The 24,770-nt window shown below is 38.0% G+C and overlaps 1 protein-coding gene across 1 annotated transcript in view; it reads left to right on the top strand.

Moving 5' to 3' along the window:
* The window catches only part of LOC124596458 (structural maintenance of chromosomes protein 4-like), a 317,218-nt gene extending 300,607 nt beyond the window's left edge, over positions 1-16,611 (top strand). Inside the window, exons 19-21 of the mRNA XM_047135592.1 lie at positions 8,793-9,025; positions 13,634-13,817; positions 15,606-16,611. Of these exons, the coding sequence (XP_046991548.1) occupies positions 8,793-9,025; positions 13,634-13,817; positions 15,606-15,773 (585 nt within the window). The 3' untranslated portion in view covers positions 15,774-16,611. The remainder of the gene's footprint in view (positions 1-8,792; positions 9,026-13,633; positions 13,818-15,605) is intronic.
* The last annotated feature ends 8,159 nt before the right edge of the window (positions 16,612-24,770 follow it).

The raw sequence follows: 24,770 nt of genomic DNA, 5'->3' as shown, positions 1-24,770 counted from the left end.
ACTAGAAATTAGTTATATGTGGTGTGCAAGATCTCCTAAATCCATATGATCTGATGCAGATTGTGTTTTTGCCAACCAGGGTGCAGGGGAACAGTGGCATCGCCATAGACAATATTTTTATTCATTCTTCATTACTAGATGGGCATTCTGTTAGTAAAAGAGTGAATGGCCTTTCAGAGTATGATGCACAAATTTTAAGTCTAAAACGTTTTTGTACTCAAACAAATGTTTAATATAATTACAAACTGTGTAGAAAAGCTAATCTAACAGCAATGCAGAGTTTTTTAAACCTCGTTAAGGAACAAGAATGGCAGGATGTTCAGAGTACTGGTAACATAGATGACAAGTACAATGCTTTCCTTAACACATTTCTCATACTCTTGGAAAGTTGCATTTCATTAGAACATTCTAAGCAGGGTACTAGCATTAAAAGGCAGCCTGGGTGGCTGACTAGTGGGATAAGGATATCATGTAGAACAAAGCGGGAAGTAGTCACAGTCAAGCTACAGTAGCCCATTGCAAACAATACTGCAAGGTGCTTACAAATATTATTAGGAAGGCAAAGAGTACATGTTATGCAAATAGAATAGCTAATTCACAGGATAAAATTAAAACCATATGGTCAGTCATAAAGGAAGTGTCTCATCAGTAGCACAAGGTTGATGATATAAAGTCAGTTTGTAGTAAAAATATTTCTGTTACTGATAAGTCAGATATATGTACAGTATTTAACAGTCACTTTCTGGGCATTACTGGTGAATTAAATAAAAACAGGGGATCATATAACTCTCTAGGAAAATGCCTTTTCAAGATTGATGTCTAAATACTCCTCTGTGATACTGACAAGGAGAAGATTGAGTCAGTAATTAAATCACTGAAGGCAAAGGACTCTCATGGATATGATGGAGCGCCTAGCAGAATATTAAAGTAATGTGCTGCACATTTTAGCCATTTACGTAGCCACATTTGTAATTTTTTCTTGAAGAATGGTCAGTTTCCTGAACGGTTAAAGTACTCAGTAGTAAAACTGCTTTATAAAAAGGGAGAAAGGGATAATGTAGACAATTTTAGGCATATTTCTATGCCATGAATGTTTGCTAAAGTTATTGAAGAGGCTGTGTATGTAAGGATAATTGATAAATTTATTGCACATGGTTTGCTATCAAATGTACAGTTAGGTTTCAGAAGTTGTTTAACAACTGAAAATGCTGTGTTCTCTTTTCTCTGTGAGGTACTGGATGGATTAAATCAAAATATTTTGAATGTTAGGTATCTTTTTTTGATTTAACTAAGGTGTTTGATTATGTTGATCACAAAATATTGCTCCAGAAGTTGGACCATTTAGATGTATAATCCATTTAGCATGGTAAGTGAATTGAGTAAAAAATATGCCTTTATACTTTTCAGAGCATTTTATTGCTCAAAGTGACACAGGTTGTCCATCACAAACATCTGGAAGAGGCCTTCCTAGCCTTCCAAAACACCAAACCCCTAGCCTGGTTGAGGTTCATTGATGATATCCTCATGATGTGGTCTCAGGACCAAGGCACCACATCTTTATTCCTTCACAATCTCAACACCTTCTCTCCCTTCCACTTCACGTGGTCCCCCTCAACCCAGCATCCCACCTTCCTAGATGTTGACCTCCTCCTCTCTGATGGCTTCATGCACACCTCTGTCCATATTAAACCCACCAACCACACCTGCATTTTGACAGCTGGTGTGGTTGGTGGGTTTAATATGGACAGAGGTGTGCATGAAGCCATCAGAGAGGAGGAGGTCAACATCTAGGAAGGTGGGATGCTGGGTTGAGGAGGTGTGCTTTCACACCATAAAGTCACTCCCACATAACCTGGCCACCGAGGGACAGTGTACCTGCAGTGACAAAAACTCCCTTGCTCAGTGTTCTGAGTGTCTCATGAAGGCATTATCCCCCAGACCTAGTCCGCAAACAGATCTCCCATGCCATTTCCCCTTAAACCCCCAATTATCCCACCACCCCCAAGAACCAGATAAAAAGGAATGTCCCCTTCATCACCCAGTGCCACCCCAGACAGGAACAACTGAACCACATCCTTTGCCAGGGCTTTGATTACCTATCATCGCACCCTGAAAAGAGAGACATTCTACCGAAGATACTTCCCACCCCACCTAATATGGTGTTGAATTGCCCACCCAACCTCCACAACATTCTAGTCCATCCCTAAGCCACAAGGATTATATCATTGTGGGAGACACAGTTGCAAAAGCTGTACCATCCACCCACCCAGCACTTCCTATTCCAGTCCTGTCACAGGACCCCATCAAGGGCCAGACCCCCTGTGAAAGCAGCCGTGTCATTTACCAGCTCTGCTGCAATCATTGCACAGCTTTTTATACTGGTATGACTACCAACCAGCTGTCCACCAGGATGAAAGCCCACTATCAGACTGTGGCCAAGAGCAAAGTAGACCACCTTGTGGCACAACATGTAGCTAAACATAACACATTTGATTTCAATGGCTGCTCCACTACCCAAGCCATCTGGAGCCTTCACTCCACCACCAGCTTTTCTGAACAGCGCAGATGGGAGCTATCCTTACAACACATTCTCTGTTCCCGTAATTATCCTGGCCTCAACCTATGCTAACATAGTGTTCTCACACCCTCCTCCCAACAGTTTCCACCCCCTCTGTATTATCATCTCCTCCCCATTCTCATCTCCCACCATGTTTATTTGCAGTCCCCTGCCAGCGCATCTGCCCGTCTTTCCCTGCTCCTCTCCTTTTTTTGCTACTTTTTTTTCCCTGCCTCCCTGCCCCACAACTTCTTGATGCTGTGCCTGTTGGCAGTCTAGTCCCTGCACACTCCACCAGACAGTGTTTCTCTCTCTCCCCACCCATACACTACCGTCCCTTGCCCTTCCCTGAGCTGGGTCAGTGTAGCCAATAACTATTCCAACACAGCTTTAAGTGCCTGCTGTTGTAGCAGAAGTGACCTAAGTGAAGCCTCTACAGTAGAGCCGAATGGCAGAAAAACCACAGAATCCAAAACACACGAATATTCGCCCCTCAAATGTAGTTTAAACATCTCAAACACATTTAACAACTGAGGGCTCAGGACCCCTGCATGCTCTTATGAGGCTGCTATCTAAATCAGTTGTTGCTGATGTAGTGCTGCGCACACATGGAGGATCTGGAGACGGCTGTCAGTGGCTGGGCTGTTTCTGAAGACCGCTTGAATCACTTGCAGGGACGACATTTGAATGTTGGCACACGGTAAGCTTGCCATAGTGACCCAACGTACTCGTATGTCCGCTGTGGGCGGTAGGTGTAGTAACCAGCAAGTACTACATTTTGTATTCAGGTCGCTTAGTAGTTGGTCTCAAAAGGCTGCGTAGATCTCTTTCCAGACCTTTCCACCAGAAACAAAATTTGTGGCCGCCACTGAGAATCAAGCCTGTGACCTCACCGTTACTTGCCAAAAATACTAACCAGTAGACCATGCAGTCAGTTTACTTTTGCTGTGGTGGCATTAATTTCTAATGTTCATATAGCAGAGATGCTGAGTCACAGACAGACACAACAAAAAGACTGTCACAATATTAGCTTTCCACAAACAAGGCCCTTAGGTCTTTGCTGAAAATAGACAAGAAACACACACACACACACACACACACACACACACACAACTGCAGCCTCTGGCAGCTGAAACCACACTTTGTGGCTGCAATCGTGTGTGTGTGTGTGTGTGTGTGTGTGTGTGTGTGTGAGATCTATTTTTGACAAAGGCCTTATTGGCCGAAAGCTTATATTGTGACAGTCTTTTTGTTGTGCCTGTCTGCGACTCAGCATCTCCCCTGTATGGTGAGTAGCAACTTTCCTTTTCATAATGTTGCTACATTCCATCCTGGATTTTCCATTGTTTAATTTCTACTGTTGTAACATTAGAATACTAGATGTACAGTATCTCATACCAAAAATGTGTGTAATGACTAATGGAGGAGAGAAATATTGATGAACGAGAAAACTGAAAATCTAATAAGGTAATCTGGCATAGATTCAAACAGTCAGCATTATTATCTGCAATTCAAAGAGCAGACAATGAATCAACAGACAGCTATGAAAAATAGCCACTTCCCCAGGGAATATATTTTCATAATTGGTACCTGTGAAGCACTGTGAACATCCATTCTCTTGTTTCTTCTCTGGTTCCACACGGGAACTTCAGTCAGTGGCACTTACAGATATGTAATGTGTGACAGAGCTCCACCTGTAAAAATACTGGAGTGTACCCTCTTACCACTTGCCCTTGCTGCTTCTTGGGTGTAAACATGACAGTGCTGTCACCCTGCGCAGGTAAACAGTTTGCATTGCTACATTAATATGGTACATAAATTTTTAAGACAGAACAGTGGTTTTTACTTCAGTGAGTAATAAAATAATTCATATCTTGGAGCAGTTTATCATATTACAAAATTTGTGAAATTTGTTCATGTATAGTTTTACATAAATTGGTTTGTCAACTCACCAGCAGCCTCCCTTTTCAGTAATAATCTTCTCTTGCATTTTTAAGTCTATGAGACCCCTTTTCAGTAATACTTTTTCTTAGCTCTTCTCTCACACTATTAAGTTTGTGCGACAGCCATGAAAGGACTGATCACAGTTTAGTCACCCTCTGATCTATTTTTCGAGCAGCACTAGTAACTAGCCTGAACTGATAGTAGTAAAACCTCAATTTTCTGAGCCCAGTTAAATTAATCATAAGGTGAGCTGACAGTGGAAAAAATGTTTTGTGACTGGCCCTTTGATAATTTCAGCTCATTCTCTTTCGCAGAGCATCTTGTGACTGTATGGATAAAAAATGGGGAAGCTGACACTTGTGACTATTTTGTTGGTACCACAAAAATAATTGTTCAGTAAACTTCTAGCACATGAGGGCCCCCTATGCAACTGCATGAATAATAAATTGTAGGTTAGAAAATCACTGTTTATAATGCCTCCAAATGCGTGGTTAGATTTTTAAGTGTTTGTGATGCTACAATCTAGGGGCCAAGCAACACACTTGTTGCAAAAAATAAATAAATAAATAAATAAAATGAAATAAAAATCTAGTCATAAAGTTCAAATAAATGTTGGAGTTTGTGGTGAAAAATAATGTTGACTACTCACAACATTTTAAATTTTTAAGAAAACTGAGTTTAACTTACTATAACACCCATGACAGGTTAATAATTGTTGAACTAGTGAATGTTTTAGGAAGGGCTTAAACAAAATGGAGCAGTATCTCATGTCCACATAAATTTCTGGAAAAATCTTCAAAAATAATCAAAGTTCATTTAGTGCAAGTATAAAGTTAAAGTTCCACAGTTGTGAACTGACTAGATTCTAAGTGCAAATCACGCGCATAAACAACCCCAGTAAAGTGTTAGAGTTCAGACTATTTGCCTAACATGAAATATTTTAAGACCACAAGCTGAAGAATATTGACACATGCAAATAATCCCAGTCCAAGACTCAACACTTAGAAAAATGCCACCTCATTAGAAACACAACCTACTGCTGCATATACGTACTGTGTGTCCTAGATCTCAATCACTTCTAAACAAGTGCGAACTAAACAGTGTTCCCCACAAGATGGCTGACCCTGTTTAACCCCCGCAGTTTGACATGAGTCAAACACAAACATGTCTAACTTCCACAACATACTTAAAGACTATGGATTTAATATCATATACACGTATCATACATCAAAAATACATAAATTTCCTCAGCTTTCTATTGCTGTTTGTGTTTTTTCTCTAAGTTAAATAGCTTGTGTCATTACTAATATTGTTAACAGTTAAAACCAAGAACCTTCATAAATTCTTGTCTATGTTTACTCAGTAATGTCGCTGCTACTTTTAATGTTTCATCTGTTATTTATGTGAATAGTGAATTGTCACATGTGGAATGCACATTCTTGCATATAATTCAAAATAGGTAATGTTCATAAAAAAATATACTATGATAGACCAATAGTGCTTAGTCAGACGTATCCATAGACACTTTGTGATATTCGCTTAAGGTGGTGATGAGATATCAATTTTCAAAGTTCATGTTATGCACAAAATGTTTAACATGAAATAACTTAAAAACTATTCTTCAAATCAAGGGCACATTTTCACCCAAGCATTCATCTTATTTTTGTCTTTGTAACTATGTAACAGGATTCTTTGTATCTAGTTGGTTTCAGTTGTTGTTGGGTTTAATCTTACTTGATATTTATTCTGGACACTCAATTCTGCCACGGTGATTATGCCTCCATGTTTCACACCAGTGGCTGTGTGTCCGATGGCCAGAATATGGGCTTATCTGCTAGCTGCTGTCCTGTGATCGTGGTAACTTTCATAGTCAGAGTGTCTGCCAATCACTGAGGTTCAAAGGGTGTTGCCATCTATTGATGACACTGTGATACTTGTGTGGCGACTGAGCTCCATCTGGCTTGGCCTCCACTCCTCCTCAGCTTTCAGTAACAGGCATGCTCTCTATGCCTCCACTTGCTACTCCATACATATAGTGGGTGGTGCAAGTTGTGGGGGGGGGGGGGGGGGGGGGGGGGGGGGGTGAGAGGACACACACATCATAGTTACCTATAAAATAACAATCTGAATATGGCAAATACATAGTATTAAATTGATCTGATTGTCTGTAGAGACAGTTTAAGTAAATAATAGTGACTATGGACTAAAAAAGTTAATACTGGCAGTACTTCTACTACTGCTGATAATAATAGTAGTGGCAGATACAAAAAGAATTTAGAGGTGTAAAACATAAATGTGTTCTTATATAGCGAGTTAGGAGGAAATAAAATTTAAATTGACTGGAAAAAGAGGAAGATAGGGTTGAAAAGGAGGGTGTACACGGCTAACTAGTGTGTACAGGGCCAATGGTAGTCATTGTTGCTTCAATAGATATATCATTAACTGTTTTCTGAAGCTGGAGATGTTCTTCACTTCAGCAAGTAGCACCAAACACTGTCTGTAATATACCCACAAAATTATATTCATATTTTTTTAAACACATTAACAGTTTAAGAAAACGCTAACTTACGTGGCAGCATCTTCTGTCACAAAAATTATGCTAAACATATTTAAACATCTGTAACCCTTTGCATACCAAAAAGTCAGTACATATATGTGAATAAAAACATAAACATCAAAATCCTGCATAACTAATACTTCTAAATTCCCATGTTTTTGTGTGAATGTCTGAGTACAACATACCTCACAAATACAATAAACAAATAAGAAGCAAAATTAAACTGCTGTGATTGCAGTATCACATTCAAATTATTTAGAGTTCTCTACATGTTGTCCTTTCTCTTGTGTTTACATATCAATTTGACCAATTACATCATCACACTTTTTAAATACATATTTGTAGCACAAATGAAACACTTATCACTACATCTTTGCTGTCTTATTATTTGACTCCCAAGATTGTTACAATGATGTAGGTCAGATCATTGGTACTGTTTTCAACTCTCCTGCCAGCCATTTGACATGACACTAACAAGAAACAAAAATAACCCAATGAGTCACCTATTATCTCCAGGCATCTGAATCACAAGGACCAGTCAGATCAAAACCCACCCCCTCTTCTATCCAGACTTTACACAGTCAAAACTAAATCTCTGAGTGAAATTTGGCACAAACAAACACATATTCGTGTTTGCAAGGGATGCTTGCTGATACAGACTTTTCATTGTGGTAGCAACAACTTGTTCAATTCAAGATCAGTACAGCCCAAGCAGTTGCAACTGTACTATGTTGAGACAAAGTTTCTCTAACCAAAATGAACTCAAGTTGTGGTGTGAATAATACTCAGAATGTCTGATGAAACTGCTTTTCAACAGAAACAAGATGTTTTTCAAAATTGCTGGTGTTGTCTGAGGTGATTGGGTCATGGCGATTTCAATTGTACACTCTTTCTGTGCGACTGTAGCTTTGGTGCAGCACCACATTGTAACCATTTGGTAAGCTCACCATGCCAACAAAGCTTCTATAGTCAGGTTACATACACAGGAACATTAGCCCGTGCACTAAAACTAACTACACTGCTGGGACCCTCATGAACTAAACTGTAGTACTGCTGATTTCAATTAAAGTAACAGTTACTTTAAACCACTATTTAAATAACTCTTGCAGGACCGAAAAAACACATGTGATGTTTTCTTTGGTTGTTAGTTGAAGCTCCTCTTTTTCAATGGTTTACTGTTTCTGTTGTATTTGATTTATCGTTCTCTGCTCTACTGTTTCATTTATTTTCCCTCTTTCACCTGCATGATTCTACTTTGTCTCTAACATGCTCCTTTTTCCAGTCTGTCATTCCTGTAACTTTGGCTTACTGACTGCACCTTCTAACTTTTCCGGTATTCGTCTACCACAGTATTATTGTAACTGAGAGTGAGGACATTTCGTCGGTGTATCGTGAGTCAGTGTGTAACCGGAGTTGATGCAAAACTGATCTGAAAGCATTGACAGTGAGATGTGTTTTCCTTCATCACCACTGTCCTTGTTTATTATAATCCCACCACACTTTTCCGATAATGGCCAAGAGCAATAACACTGTGGCTGAGTAGTACCATTATTGCATTTTCATCTTGTCTTTTCTTTCGCTGTCCCCCTCAGACTAGAACATTTGGTGCAATTCTTGCCGTTCCTCAGTGACTTGACTTTATATTGTGTTGGATGTTCATAACCTATTTTCATTATCCATAAGTCTGTGTGTATATTAATTTATTGTGTAATTTTTCTCAATCTGTTGGATCAGGAAAAAAAATTTCACCAACTAGATTCAGAATATAAAGAAATCATTGCTAAGAGGGATGAACTACAACAGTGCTTTGAGCTACGCTGGAAGAAACGTTTTGTACGATTTATGAATGGTTTCCGGTTTCTTTGTGTGAAACTGAAAGAGATCTATCAGCTTATCTCCCTAGGAGGAGAAGCAGAATTTGAGTTGGTTGATTCAAGGGACCCATTTACTGAAGGAATTGGGTACAGGTAAGGAAGTTATGCCGTATAAAATTGCATTGCTTGTACTGTGATCTGTTATTTAGAGCCTTCTTATTTTAATATTCCTGTATTACCTCTGCTAAACTCCTTTTCAGAATTTTAACTTTAATACACAGACCACCAAAAAATACTACACTCTTCGTCAGGCTCTATCGAGATATCAATATTGTCATTCAATATGAATTAAGAGTGTGTTGTAGTATGGTCTTTGGCTCAACAGATGTGAGTACTTTCATCTCTGTATTGAGAAAACAAGATGGCTGGAGCACACTTGACTTTTGAGCAACAAAAATGTATTGTGAAGTGGTTTCTCAAGTTCTATAATGCCATTGAAGTGCAACGTCAGTGGAGGTGGGAGTTTGAAACAGAAGCGCCAACCCACCTAACAATTAACTGCGTCATAGACAAGTTTGAATTGCATGGAACTATTTGTGATATTCTCAAAGGAAGATCGGGAAGACAGCATACAGCTACAAGTTCTGTTTTATCGGCTCTCGTGTTGGAAACATTTGTTAATTCTCCACAGAAGTCTGCTATGCAATGTGCATTTGAAGTGGGGGTTAGCGGTACAAGTGTACGAAGAATTCTGAAAGTTGCAGAGTGAAAAGATTACATTCCGTGATTACTACACGCAATTAATGATGACGATTCTGATCACTGAATGCAATTTTGCAAATGGTATCAGCAAATGGTAACTGATGACGAACAATTTGTGGCAAAGGTTGTGTGGAGTGATGAGGCACAATTTAGAACTTAATGGAACTGTGAATCAGCATAACAGTGTGTACTAGGCACTGGAAAATGTGCATGTTTATGTGGAAAAGTGGTCCATCTACCAGGGATTCATGTGTGGTGTGGACTATCAGCTAGTGACTTTGTAGGACCCTTTTTCTTTGATGCTACTGTCACAGGAGAAGTGTAGCTGGAAATGTTACGCACATCAATTTTACCATGTATACATGTGCTTTATGGAGCTGATGAAGAGGTCTTCCACCAACCGGATGGGGCGCCACCACACTACCACCTAACCGTACGAACCTTCCTGGATGTCCCTCCACGGTCACCAGATCTAACACCTATGGACTTTTACTTGTGGGAAACTGTGAAAGATAACATATATCGACGTAAGCCACACACGGTGAAGTAACTTCACCAGGAGATCACAGCAACATGTGCATTTTTCTCCACTATAACATTGACTGACGCTCGTCATTCTTTTATGTGTATAGCTGCCAATGGTAAACATTTTGAACATTTAAAGTAACCATGTGCTAAACTGAAGGTTGTACAACATGTGTGATCAATTATTACATGTAAAATAAACACATAAGTAATACTTTTCATTCCTTAGCGTGTGTATACATTTTTTCTGGAGGACTCTGCATATACATTCCTGAACATTATCTCATTGTTTGGAACTCATCCATGAAGATCTATGTTTATCTTAGTTAACATTTTGTGCTAGTTCTTTTTAAATTAAAGCTGCTACTTATTTATCTAACTAAAATTTCCATTTGTGATCTACATTCTTTTTGACATTAAGGTATCTGATGCTATCCATATTTGTCTTGCTTGTTTCTGTCTTAGTTGCCATGGTTAACCATACTTTGTAGCAAAACACATTTTCTAATCGTAGTAGATGTTGGTACCTGCTTCATAAATTAACTGCTCAATCTCATTTGAATAAAAACTAAACTAAACTTCTCCCAAACAGGCCATGAAGGCCCAACGGTACCAAACGGCCACTGTGTCATCCTCCACTCATAGACGTCACTGGATGCAGATATGGAGGGACCATGTGGTCAGCACACCGCTCTCCCAGCCGTTTCTGAGACCGACTCGTTAGAATAGCTGCACAAAATACTCATTATGGTTTAGCACAGCCAGTTCTAGATGCTTGCTCACTGGTCATCGTAACCTTTCATTTCCAGCTAAATATTTCCAAATCAATCCACCTCTGTTGTTGCCTGTACCTTTTACAAACTGTTGCATATTACTCACAGCTGTCAATTCCCATCTAATTCTAAACAAGAGACTGTTTGCTACTGATCCATTGCCTTATCTTAGGGTGTATCAAACTGCTTGTCATTCTTCTTTTTCCTTATTAGTCTCTGGTTGGCAGTTTACTAAAATTTTGTGTTGGAGGTTAGCCTTAGCCACTTATTCCAGCTATGGAACTCAAGCATCTGTTCAAGTAGACTTTGAGTTTGTTAATTATTTCTTTGGTTAATTTTGCAAAATTCATGTCTATTATGGAGTTCTGACTTATCATTGGTATTCGTACTCTGTTAAAGGTGGTTTACAGGCAGGTCCCAGTTATGTGGAGGAGCCCTTTGTCTTTTTGGTAGGAAACTGAACATATGTTAATGCTTATCACAGCCTGCATTGCAGCTGGCAGGTTAACATACAACATTTACCTGCTCCATACCTTTTCTGCTGATGCTGGATTCCCCTGACAAATCCTCATTCCTTCCTTCAAACCAGAGTCCAGTTACCAATTGGTGCAATATTGATATCAATAAACACTGGTGTCCTACTCATGGTTGTGCATTAAAAATAGATATGTTTGAAACTCAGGAAAAAAGTTCTTTGTTGCTTTGTGTAGTACTGATGTGATCTAGATGATTTTCTGTTCTTAAATCCAGCTTGTTTGATCCTAACTGTTCATCACTTTGAGAAGCATCATTGTTAGACTTTAACTGTGGATAAACAGCAGATTTATAGACCTACACTACATCTACATTTATACCTACACTTCACAAGCTGTATTACAGGAAGTACTTTGGGTCACACTACCACTTGTCCTCTTTCCATCCATGAATGTAAACAAACAATGAGGAAATGTGTTACTTAGCTTTGAATTTTCTCTCTCTCTTTTAATAATTTTACATCATAACGGTCCCAAACTTATGTGCAATATTAAAAAATCAGTCAAACAAGGATTTTCTAAACTACAATTTTCACAAATGGATTACACTTTCTTAGAATTCTTCTAGCGAATCTCAGACAAGCGTCCTCTTTGCCTATGGTGAGTTTTATGCAGTAGTGCCATTTTAGCTCACTCTGCACTCATAGTTCGAGGTATTTTATGGTTGTTACTGTCTCCATTGATTGATTGCCAATCATCTAAGCAAACAATTTCATCTTTTCGTGCACATTGCATTATATTTATTTATACTGAGGGTCCATTGTCAGCCTCTGCAGCAAGTATTGATCCTCTACAGGTCATCCTGAATTTCATTACAATTTTCGAGTGTTGTGACTGCCCTGTATACAGCTGCCTTATCCATTAACAGTATCACAGAGCTTCTGATGTTATCAGCCAGCATCATTCATGTTTATCATAAAAAGTAATGACCACGTGGGACTCCCTTGGTCTATCTCCAAAGTTACTTTTACATTTTACAATTTTTCCCCATTAAGAACACATTTTCATCTCTTATTTGCTAGGAAATCCTGACACCAATCATAAAGGTGATCCAAAATTTTGCACATTCTTAATTTGTTTATAAGGCGACAGTGAAGAACAGTGTCAGTTGCCTCCTGGAATTCGAAGAACGCACCATTAGCTTCAGTTCCATGAGCATGAGCAGAGAGAGTTAATTTTCACAAAATTGCCATTTGTTGAATCTATATTGATACCTGCAGAAGAGGTTATCGGTCACAGAGAAGGTCAAGTTACGAGAGCATAAACAACGTTCCAAAGTTTTACGTCAGTGATACAAGCCTGTGTTTATGTGCGCTTGCCTAACCACCCTCCTTAAAAATGACAATGATCTACACTTCTAGTTCTTCGGACATCCCCTTTCTTCAGAATCTTTCTGAGAATACCTTTACACTCACGCCATAGTAAGCTGTTCTGTACACTAGATCACCATAAGAAAAAGATCCATCTTTTCATTTGGGTGTCCAGTGCTTCACAGAGTATGTTATTGATGAACTTCAGAGGTGACAGGATCAAGTTCTAGGTTTGAAAGCTGTCCTGTTCATTAACACCTTTATGTTTCCCTTACGAAAATAGTTGACAGCTTGTGAGATGTATCAACACATTCTGGCAAGTTGTTTGGCTGGAATAGCATTAATTCATACTCTCTCTCTCTCTCTCGCTCTCTCTCTCTCTCTCTCTGCCCCCCCCCCCCCCCTCCCCCAGAAGAACCTAGGCTTTTCTGAGAACAAGACTACTTCAACGAAGTCTTTTGTGAAGCATGAAAGCTATCTGTATCCCTTTTTCAATCATAAATAATAATAATAATATACTGGGTCACTGCTTTCCTTCAGGCTGTCAAAGCAGCAAACTCCAATGCTGTAAGTGAAATGTTATGTGAGAACAAAGAATATTACTGCTGAACTTTATGTATATAAAAAATTGCCTGGTTTTATAGCAGATTATTTATAAAATGTAGAATGTATTTCAAAAAGACAATTTAAATTTCAATCAAGGTAGAATATTGGTCTCATCAAACAAGAATACTTGACCAAAGTGGCTTACACTGAGTCATCAAAGAACTCATTGGTGTACTAATGTAAGGTGTATACAGTCAGTGAAGCAATGAGGTATATTTATGATAATTGTTCTGTTTATTGTTTTTATTCCAGTGTACGCCCTCCTCAGAAATCATGGAAAAATATTTCAACACTTTCTGGTGGAGAGAAAACAGTTTCATCATTAGCATTAGTTTTTGCATTGCATAGCTACAGGCCATCACCTTTCTACATCCTGGATGAGGTTGATGCTGCCTTAGACTCAAGAAACACAGCACTTGTGGGGCTTTACATTAAGGTAACTGCACTTTTGTGACCTGTATATTTGTCTTCTGTCATTTTCCTTAAGTCGCAATAGATACCATAGCTACTATCTTGCTATTTTCTGAGGCAATATCAACCTTCCCCTTCTCCTCCTCTGCTCACACTTTCACAATGAAAAAAGAGGTTCTTGCATGGTAAATCCATTTGATGAGCTCCATCTTGGTCATTATGTACTCAAGTTGACCACCCATCTTCACCTTTAACTTTTGAAGACAATAAATTCAGCTTTATAAAATTGGGTTATACGTCCATAAGCTTTTGGCTGGTTTCTGGAATACTGTAATGAAATATGCTACAAGTATCAAAATATCTAATAATGTTGATGGTGTTAGGACAGCAACTAGCCACAAATTTACTTTCAGTTCCTTTATTCAAAGGGTACCGTTACTGGTTTCGAATCATTGTGATTCATCTTCAGACAGTTTACACGCTTTCCTTATGACATGTGGTGTGTTTTTTACAGATTAATTGCCGTGAAATGTCGGTTTGGAGTGTTTGTTTTCATAACATTCGTCCAACAGATGTGAATACATTCCCACTGCATTCTTATTGTTGCACGCGTAAATTTTTCTCACTGAACACTTTAGATTTGTCACCGAGATTTCTACCACACACCACATGTTTTGATACATACAAAGAGCTTACATACATATCCTAACACCATCAACATTTGTCTTCAAATAACAGCCACGGTATCCATCATGTCATCATTTGACAAAATTGCAGTATCTAATAATGTTCCCAGTAAAGACAGTGACTTGAAGCTAAGCACAGCATTGAGCCTGGCAGTTGCGAGTTTAAAGTGGGTTAATGCATTGTCTTGTATGGTGATGGACTGATCATCAGTGATCTCACAGCCAGAATCACAGCTATGTAAGGATGAGGCTAGCAACTACATGGCAGTCATTGAAGACTTGGCAATGGCCAAGGAATATTTGAGGAATAGCTCATGACTGTATAACCACTCGACATGGTTGGAAGCTCGTGGCGATGTTATTCATTATAATTCTGCAAGACCAAGCATTCATACAGTAAACTCAGTTTTTTTGTGTCCTATTATTAACAAACAAATGATATTTCCAATTAATTATATTTTATCACAATTTTAAGTATATAAAAACTTCCAGAATGATTACCACATCTTTCATTTGTCCATGAAACTTTCATCTGTAGATTCTGTGGAACAGCCATGCCTACATGTCTAGGCACATTCTCTGATGTGTAAGGTAGACTCTGCAGTTCTCTTACTGCTCCTTTAATCAGAGCTTTTGTGGAGCCAGGCTTGTCCTGCCACTCTGAATCCACACTTAATGTGCTACAATGAAATAGAACTTTGTTGCCATAAATCATACAGTCTATGTAATTGTGGTGCAGTGTTTGTCATAGATGTAGATGGTATGTTTGAAATTTGCAATTACAGAGTATTTACATAGCTGAGTGAATAACTAACGTACAAAATCATCTGTTTTCCCCACATAGTAGCTATGAAAGTTTCCTTCTAGCTCTTCATTTTATTTAAACACCACTGTGACAGCAGCCTAGTATACTTTCTGTGTGACTAATTTCTTTTAAAAAATCTTGTATGGCATGTCCTCTACATTTAACAGAAAGGCAGTAGTAATCCATTTCTAAGAACAGTATATAACAACAAGTTTTCATTCGCCTTTCATATAAATTTATGTGACATCATTTATATGAAATTTTGCATGGTACCTCTAAATATCACAGTTGTGAATATTTTTCTTTGCTTATTTATTTACAGACAAGAGTGAAAAACTCTCAGTTCATCATCATCTCCTTGCGTTCAGGCATGTTTGAACTTGCTCACAGGGTTGTGGGTGTCTTCAAACAACACCAGGTGTCTAACTCCATAACTATCAATCCATGTGTATATGTACAAAACAGTGAAGATTCTGTTGATCTGAACTGAATGACTGACTTGTAATGTAAACTTTGTCTGTGATATTCTGTCTGATTCTTGAATAATTCCTTTTATGTTTTAATTGTATCTATATTAAAAACTTATGTCCCCCTATTTGTATTTTTACATTTCATGTTTTTTTCTTTGACACAGTAACAAAAAATGTTTTATAGGCCTATTGTTAACTGACTTCAACCACCAATGGCTATCATCAGAATGATTGGAAGGTGCATCAGACAATCACCAAGTAATGCTTTGTCAAACAGTAATGAATTACGCATTACCTGCTGACCATCAGATGCTGCTTTCAGTCATTCTGTTGATAGCCAATGGTGGCCAGTACTATTTAATGATATGAAGCATTTTCTGTGATTGTATCAAAGATAAAATATTAATTGTATGGTTAAATAGTTAGTCACTATCTGTACAACAAAATGTCAGTTTTTGTAAAGTATTTGTATTTGTTAGCATAATGTAAGTTCTATTAGACTGCAGTTAATTTTTACATTTTAATAATGTCATGTCTGTATCATTCATGTTGGAGTTTACCTAGTTAGCAGTATGTCTTTTGTTAAACGTTGTATTCTGAGCAGGGATTGTTTCATTTCTATTATGATCCATTATACCTGGCTTATTTAAATTCTCCAATACTGAATTCATTGGTCTACATGTAATTTTTACCTTTGGTTAAGTGTCATAGAGACTACTGAAAAGTTGCAGAACTGTTTATCAGTGGTGGTGGTGGTGGTGGTGGTTAGTGTTTAACGTCCCGTCGACAACGAGGTCATGAGAGACGGAGCGCAAGCTCAGGTTAGGGAAGGATTGGGAAGGAAATCGGCCGTGCCCATTCAAAGGAACCATCCCGGCATTTGCCTGAAACGATTTAGGGAAATCACGGAAAACCTAAATCAGGATGGCTGGAGACGGGATTGAACCGTCGTCCTCCCGAATGTGAGTCCAGTGTGCTAACCACTGCGCCACCTCGCTCGGTGTTTATCAGTAAACACCACTCTTGGGAGCTGTAGTAAAATTGAAGATAATATACTGGCTAAGTGTTGACCAACTTAGTTTTCAGTCAAACAGTAGTTCAGTGATTATATTACTACTGCAAAACAATCAGTTATAGTTGTTATTGTTATATTCTGGTTATTCTTGAGTTCAGTGCAGTACTTCTCTGTGGTGCTGCATGATCCAGCAGTTGGAAACATGTTTTGCACTTTGTGTCCCTAGCAAACCTTATAACAGATCTGTAACTCTGTACCTGGTAACACACATTGCTTCTCAATTTTATCTTCATTTCTGATTCACTTTCTTCCTTGATGTCCCTGGAACAAACATGCAGTGACCACTGAATTGTTAAATTTCTGTAGTTTTACTTTGCAGAGTCACAGTTATAACAATCAAAATACACAAATGTGAAAAGCTGGGTTCAAGTCTCTGTGTACTGTTATCCTGTTCTGCATAATGACGTCTAATGGTATGTAACACAAAACACTAATGGTAGCTTTGATGTTGTGTGTGTTTCTCATCATTATTTCATTATGTATTTCAGCACTCTTTCATACCTATATCCTTTCTGTTGTTTTCCGTGCTCTGTGTTTATAACTTTATATCTCCTTTCACTTGAAATGGTATAACAATACACTGCTGAAATCTTCCTCAGTGTTCAGAAGGAACTGGATTAAAATATTTTTCTTGACTATGTTTGAGGTCTATTATTTCTGTAAAGCCCTTAAGTTGTACCATAAGAAAGTTCCTCAAGTTCTTACTCCCTATCCTCAACATTCTTAAAACCAGTGTAACTATCCATTTTTTGAAGGACATTGTACTACAGTACAGATGAGGCATGAGGTAAGACGATGTAAGAAGGTATTACTGTATTTACCTGAGTATAAGATGATCCCCATGTTTTTCAAGAGATTTCTTGAAAAAATTTATTTTTAACATGTCCTGATTAATCAAAATTACACACACACCTGTGCAGCTACATTGTGCTGGCTGAGCACACAGTGCTCGGATTACAGGTTAGCAGATGGATTGAGGTGAGGAATTGTATCAGGTGGGTTTGGTAGAGGTAGAAAGAGGCAGCAGGCAGGAGAAGGGATTGAGGTGGGGTAGCTGGCAGCTTGTAGGGAAACAACAGGTGTGCAGGATAGGAATGCAGGAAAGTGAAGCTGATGCATAAGATAGGAATGTGGGAGGGAGAGGCAGCTGATGCTTTGAGGTAGGAATGCAACTCCCAGGTACTGTGGTTGTGGGTTTGTGAAGATGACATGAAGGTGTGGATTGGGAGGTGTGGAAGGACAGAGGATAGGGAGACTGTTTGACAATGGATGTGGGTGCAATGGGTTAATAAAAATTAAGGTCAGGAGGATTAAGTGGAGACTGCAGGCAGAAGCTGACACACGGCACCCAAATCCTCTACCTAACAGTCTCTCCTTCCTATGGCCTATCACCCACTCTCAATCGACATCTTCATGCCATTGTTATGGTGTGTCATTCACACTCATCGGTTGCGGTGCCCTTGTGTCGCATTCCTGTCGCATACACCTGCTGCCTTCCCTCCCACATTCCTGCTGCCTCCCTTCCAAGCTGCCAGCTACTCCTCCAAAACCTTTCCTCCTTCTTCCTGCCTCTTTCTCACACTACCCACCTTACTCGACACAACACTTCACTCCACCCTACCTAGTGAACTGCAATCCCAGCATTGTGTGTTGAGCCAGCACAAGGAAGAAGGCAGAGGTGTGTGTGTGTGGGGGGGGGGGGGGGGCATGTGCATGCACATTGCACATATGTGTGTTTTCACTAGCTGGTTAAAGAATTTTTCTAAAAGCTACCAAGTTTTCATTCATTCTGTATGTCTGCTGATGCCTCAATGCTTCTACTGTTCGGTGAATAGTCTCCTTTAGTTGCAAGTTAGTTACATTCTACCAGAACTTTCCTTACCATGTGTACTAGTCCCATTTCTCATACTGCTGTGATTCTGTTATTGTGTAAATTATCTGCCTTCATTATTCTCCGTAAAGAATGTTATGGAACATCATGGCAAACATACCCACTAAATGATATACTTGACAGACATATAAAATGCACTATTTCTTTGACACTTTTTGTAGAGGTGGCAAGGAGGGCAGAGGTGTTGAAGTTAAGAGAGGGAGCATCACCTCACACTCTCATAATGCAGCCAGCAACATAAGTGAAATATGATCTGCCGTTTTTGGCTTGCATTGTGCCCAGGTGTTAAATGATTCATGTCAGCATAGTTTTATAGCTGTTATAAACAGAAGGGTATAATGGTTTATATTTCATCACAATACAAGATATTGGAAACATCCTTAAAATATCGAACAAATATTGACTGTTCATGTAGTTATATCAGATTTATAGTATCCCCTCTGCTCTTCCCAAATATTTCTTTGCACCCATTGTGGCTAACTCCTTTTTTCCCCTTGTTCATAATTCTGGCTTTCTCTACACAAAATTATTGTTCCATAGTGTTTGTCAATTGATCAGTTACTAAATACTCACTTTCTTTTTAAGGCTTCTCTTCGGTAATTGAGTATCTCTCTACAATACCATTCACATTTACTTCGTGATGCTGCACTTACACGTACTTCCCTAGATTAACTGCATATGCATTTACATCTTCTACATCATATTTCATTCTTCAGCATTTTCTGTTCTTACCTTTTAATGACATTGTTAGCAAACCATAATTTTTCTATTTAGTGTGTCTTGGCTAACTGTTCAGGTAAAGTTTTTAAGATTTATGTTTTTTTATTGAATCTTTTAATTGTATGATTGGTTTTTTTTTTTTAAAAAAAGAAAAGTAATTTGTATGATGTTTTACTTGAAACCTTGGAAAAGCAGTTGCCATTTGCAAAAAAAAATGAGTTTGTAATAGAAGTAGTTATAACAGTTACTACTAATGTTTCTGTAAGCCCACATGGATGTATCATTTTTTCCTCACTGCCATTCCTCTAGTCTCTTCGTTCCAAAACAGAAACAAGTGCACAATATCCCTTGTTACTGTGTGCAAAAATTGTCTGTAACTCTCAGATTTATATGTGATCAGAAATTTATTTTTAAGTGTATATTTTTGTATGTCCTGCACAAATGATTTTTAAATATACTTGAAGAGTTATTGAAAGTTCATGATGCAGAGTAAAAGTATAAAATCCTTGTTGCATGTGTGAATCATTAGCATTGTATAATGAAGTATAAGACATTTTTCTGTCTCATGAGCATCTTAATTTAAAGCAGCCAGTGTTAAGAAAATAAATGTGACTAATTCTATTTTTCTCTGTGCCATAGGTCAAATACCCTTACATTCTGCAGTTCTATTTTATTCTGCAGTTTATGTGCATGTTTTAATTTAAGATCAAATCAGCAATATTAATGTACACAAAGCATCTGTGACCCAAATAGAACTGGAATAAATTTAACATCTGACTCCAAGTGTTAAATTTGAAAGTACAATAACATTTTTATATGTAACTGTGGATAATGATTAATGTTATAATGTGATTAGCAGTCAATCTTGCATTTTTGTTTTTGTTATTACTCATTGCCTTCATTTTTCACAGCAAAAATATTGAAAATGTATGCTGTTTGTCTCACTTTTTTCTTTGCAATAGTCATTTACACATGTAACAGAACAAATCTGAATGACGAATAATAGTCTTGTTTGTTGCTGTAATTTATTTTAGATAACATTCAGTTTAATAGAGATCATGGTTATTTACTTGCTAAACTAATAAACAGTATTTCAAATATATTGTATTATTTTTTTAATGTTTGACAGTAACCTCAGCAGCATATTGTAAGGTAATTGCAGTGATCTAGACCTTTATTACTTTTGGTGGCATCTTCTTTACTTCATGGCTGGTTTAAATGTCCACCATTCATCTTCAGATAATGAGTCTCATATTCATAAAATCATATCACTGTAATGGAAATCATGAGAAATGTGGGAATATCTAACTGAAGAATAGCTTGTGGTCACATTCTATTTAAAGACTTGAGCACTGAATGGAGTACTATTAGTCAAAATCAGTTATATCTCAAATGTGTACATTAACATTTTCTTTTATTGACATTTGTCCAAATAGTTTATTAGGTAACCAATTCTTCTTTGACTCATATGGCCATCATTTTCTCTCTGGTACATCTTGTTAGCTCTTTGTTGCACTTTCTCAGGGCATTTTCTCATCTGCTCACTTCCATTCCCTTTGTTCATATTGTCTTTTTCAGTAGTCACAGGTGAGACAATGCAGTAATTAAAGTCACTGAACACATTCTTGGGAGAAGTGATTTCCAGATCACCTTGAAGCTATCTAGATTTACATTTCTTGTAGTTTACCTAAATCACTGCAGGCAGATACTAGTATAAGTCCTCCAGAATGCTCACTGTAGGTTCCCTGGCCATCTTTGACCAGTTAGAACTTGTGCTGCATCTTAGTTGACCCGGATACTGGTTTGAAATTGAAACTGAAAATCCTCCCTTACTTCCTCCCTTTTTTCCATCCATTTCCCCGTAACACTACATTCCTTTCACATGGAAAACTGAAACAGCCACTGTATAGCCATAGCAGTGCATATGCATTCTCTCACTTTATCATGTGGGTTTTTAATCTTTTAAGCTAAAGTTTCAAATCTATTTACTGTATTTTGTCTGTTGTTTGTTTGACCTTGTCGCTTGTGGTAAACTTTGATCCCTACAACTATAATTCTTGTGTTTGGATGAAATACTCTCCTTGATATTGTTACTGCCCCTTATAAGTGAATGCAAGCTTTGCCAGCAAATTGCACTGCTGAATTCTTCTCAGAAAATCATACAACTAATATGTTTGACAAATTAGGTCACCTATCTTTTTAAATTTCTTTTTATGTACCTATTGTTTATTCAGTTGAACCTGTATATCAATAACACATATTCATAGAGCAAGTTACACATCCAAAACTTCTGAAAAGAATATTAGTAAATCTCTGAACAAGGAAATTCAAGAATGAAAATAAAAATAAAAGTAATAATATCATTGTAATAGTAATAATTATACAACATAACAATGTGCTGCATTTTATAAATCTAAATAGGGGGCAAGTGAGGGGGATGGCATCAGCTTATGAGGCCACAACATAGAGAAAATAAATGATGTCACCTAGAAACTACCAGAAATTAGTCAAAGGCATTTGAACACACAAAAGCCTACCCACCATAGACAAAATGAAAATATTGCTGCACAGCAGCTTCCTTTGAACATATTGAAAGGTATGACACTTTGTTCACAAGTGATTGGAAACAATGTCCCCAGAATGAGGTTTTTGCTCTGCAGCAGTGTGTGCACTGATATGAAAATTTCTGGCAAATTAAAACTGTGTGCCGGACCGAGACACAAACTTGGGACCTTTCTGGAAACTTCCCCCAGGCAGTGGTGGCTAAACCATGTCTCTGCAACATCCTTTCTTCCAGGTATGCTAGGTCTGCAAGGTTCACAGATGAGCCTCTCTGAAGTTCGGAAGATAGGAGACGAGGTACTGGCAGAATTGAAGCTGTGAGGATGAGTAGCGAGCCATGCTTGGGTAGCTCAGTCGGTAGAGCACTTGCCTGGGAAGGCAAAGGTCCCGGTCTGGCACACAGTTTTAATCTGCCAGGAAATTTAGTAAACAATGTTGATGAAGAATTGTCAGTGTCATTACAGCTCTGCTTGGTATAATCTTTCAGTGTGACAGTTTTCAGTTGCTTCTAGACAACTACACATTTTGTTAATAAAAATGGAGTTCTGAAAATGAGTGTTTAGTTAGAAGAGGTATCAGGATTTGCATCTTCCAAATAATGTGGGAGAATTCTCATTACCAAGAGGACCACATAAGGTACAGCCTATGCATAGGTATCATCCATAATTTGCCTAAAATGGTTTTCAAAAACCCAAAACTGGGCTATAATGTCAGAGAAATATTCCAGACTCAACTTTATGTCACCAACTTTTCATATTTCTCAATTCGCTGCAATCAAATGAATCTAAAGTACTCTTGTGTAACAGTATTGACCATTATTATCTTCAGTTTGGTGAATTACAGTCCTACACCTTAATTAAGTGGACTTTGCAAGGAAAGCATTAAACTTGAGTTTAAAAATCTGCAGGTCCCAAAAACTGCCTTCACATGTATTGAAAACTAATGTGAGATGCATTTGGTTCTATTGATAGGTCAGTTTTGTCAATACTTCCATGTTATAAACACTTTGGTAACTACAGCTACACGGACAGCTCAAACAGATGGTGTTCTCACTTGAAAATGACTGGGAAAACAGTGGCTCTGATTGCCTACCTAGCTGCTGGCTTCTTAATGAGAAACAACTCCTCTGTTGCAGTTCTGTGACAAATGCTTTCAGTAAGGTGGCACTAACTACTAGAAGATGACACACTCTGTAGAACACTACATATATTCTGAAAAAATACTTCAGTTACACGTAAAGCGATCAAGTTATTTACAGGAGCTGTTTCTGCAGTAAAACAACAAAGTACTTTGTTCAGTGTTCACTTTCAAAGCTGCAGTTGCCTTTGGTTTACATCCTGATGAAGAAATTACATCAATAAAATTCATTTTAAGAGCTTTCCCTAAAGTGGATATTTCTAAAATAAAAAAGTACCTGAATAAGGAAATGAATCCATTTGCCACACATGCTGATATCACATGAGAAACCTATTGAAGTGCTTCAGCGACATAAAAAAGTCAGAACACAGATACACTCTTCTCAAATCGTAAGTCCACCATCTAGTATAATGAAAAATTTTCAAAGTAAATGCACACGCGACACTTGATTTCCAGGATGTGATGTAGTAATGGCATCCTTACCCCTCCACAACTCTTCACTTGCCAGTGAGAGGTTCAGCTTCCATTTGACAGAGTGAACAGTAAAGGGATGCCCCCTCTCATTGCACCAGTAACTGCTTCGACCCCATGCAAATCCAGACAATCCTAACAATTAAATCACTCATAGGGAATTTGCAACTAGGTCACCTGCAGTCTCTGAAAGGACTGCAATAAATCTTCATTGAAGCTGGAATATTAACTTAACACCTCTATAGATTCATACATCCATAGGAATTTCTCCAATATATAATACTTGCAAAGTTCTGTGTCAAGCATTGAAAATAGATGTTTACAGTATTTAATAAACATCAATTACTGCATGATAAATTCCTCAAAATGGATATTTTTAAATGTGCATGGCAAAGCTTCCTGAAATACACATTATTTCTTAATTACACTCTCTAACGATAGCCAATGCTGGTCATTAATGAATAGCAAGAATATAAATACCTCCTAAAGTGAGTTTCTAATCTTGAAGTTACTTGGCAAAATGTTTTTTGCTCAATTTTATTTACTTTTTCTTGTTAGAAGTCACTTTTTCTGCGTTCTGGAGTGATTTGGATAGCATGGTAGCAGAGCAAGAGTGAGACAGTAAAAATAATTTATTTACAAGAAAAGTGTTCATGCAAATTTGAATTTGGTAATCTTTGCAAGTTAAAACATTTACACATTCTTGGGGCTTGCAAGTGTGATGTCAGACTTCCCAGTTGTCGTTTTTCCTTTTGCAACAACCTGTAGCATTGTGCATCATCCCAAGGACAACAGGCAGATTTTTTTGTGAGAAGTGATTCATTCTTCAAGCAGGATGGAATAGGTGCCAAGTTGTCTAAGTGAGCAAAAACATAGTTATTCACGTCCAAAAACTGTTGGCAGCCCTGCTCTATGCATTATTAATATTGAATATATCTGCATAAACTTTCTGTAATGGGGCTAACTGTTTGCACAACATGGTGTGATACTGCTCAGCTGTGGGCACAGATGGCTGACACGGAGCGATTGCCATTGGCTGTAAAAACTTGTGGCAGTGGGGAGAAAGCTTTACTTGCTTCCCCACATGCACACTTGCTTGAATGATAGTTAAGCATACACATTGTTTTTCTGTCATGTGTTCACTGCTGTTACTTTTAAACA

Source organism: Schistocerca americana, chromosome 2 (assembly GCF_021461395.2).
Source record: "Schistocerca americana isolate TAMUIC-IGC-003095 chromosome 2, iqSchAmer2.1, whole genome shotgun sequence".
NCBI lineage: Eukaryota > Metazoa > Arthropoda > Insecta > Orthoptera > Acrididae > Schistocerca > Schistocerca americana.
The sequence above is the reverse complement of the archived record's forward strand: the minus strand, read 5'-3'. Positions and strand labels throughout refer to the sequence as shown.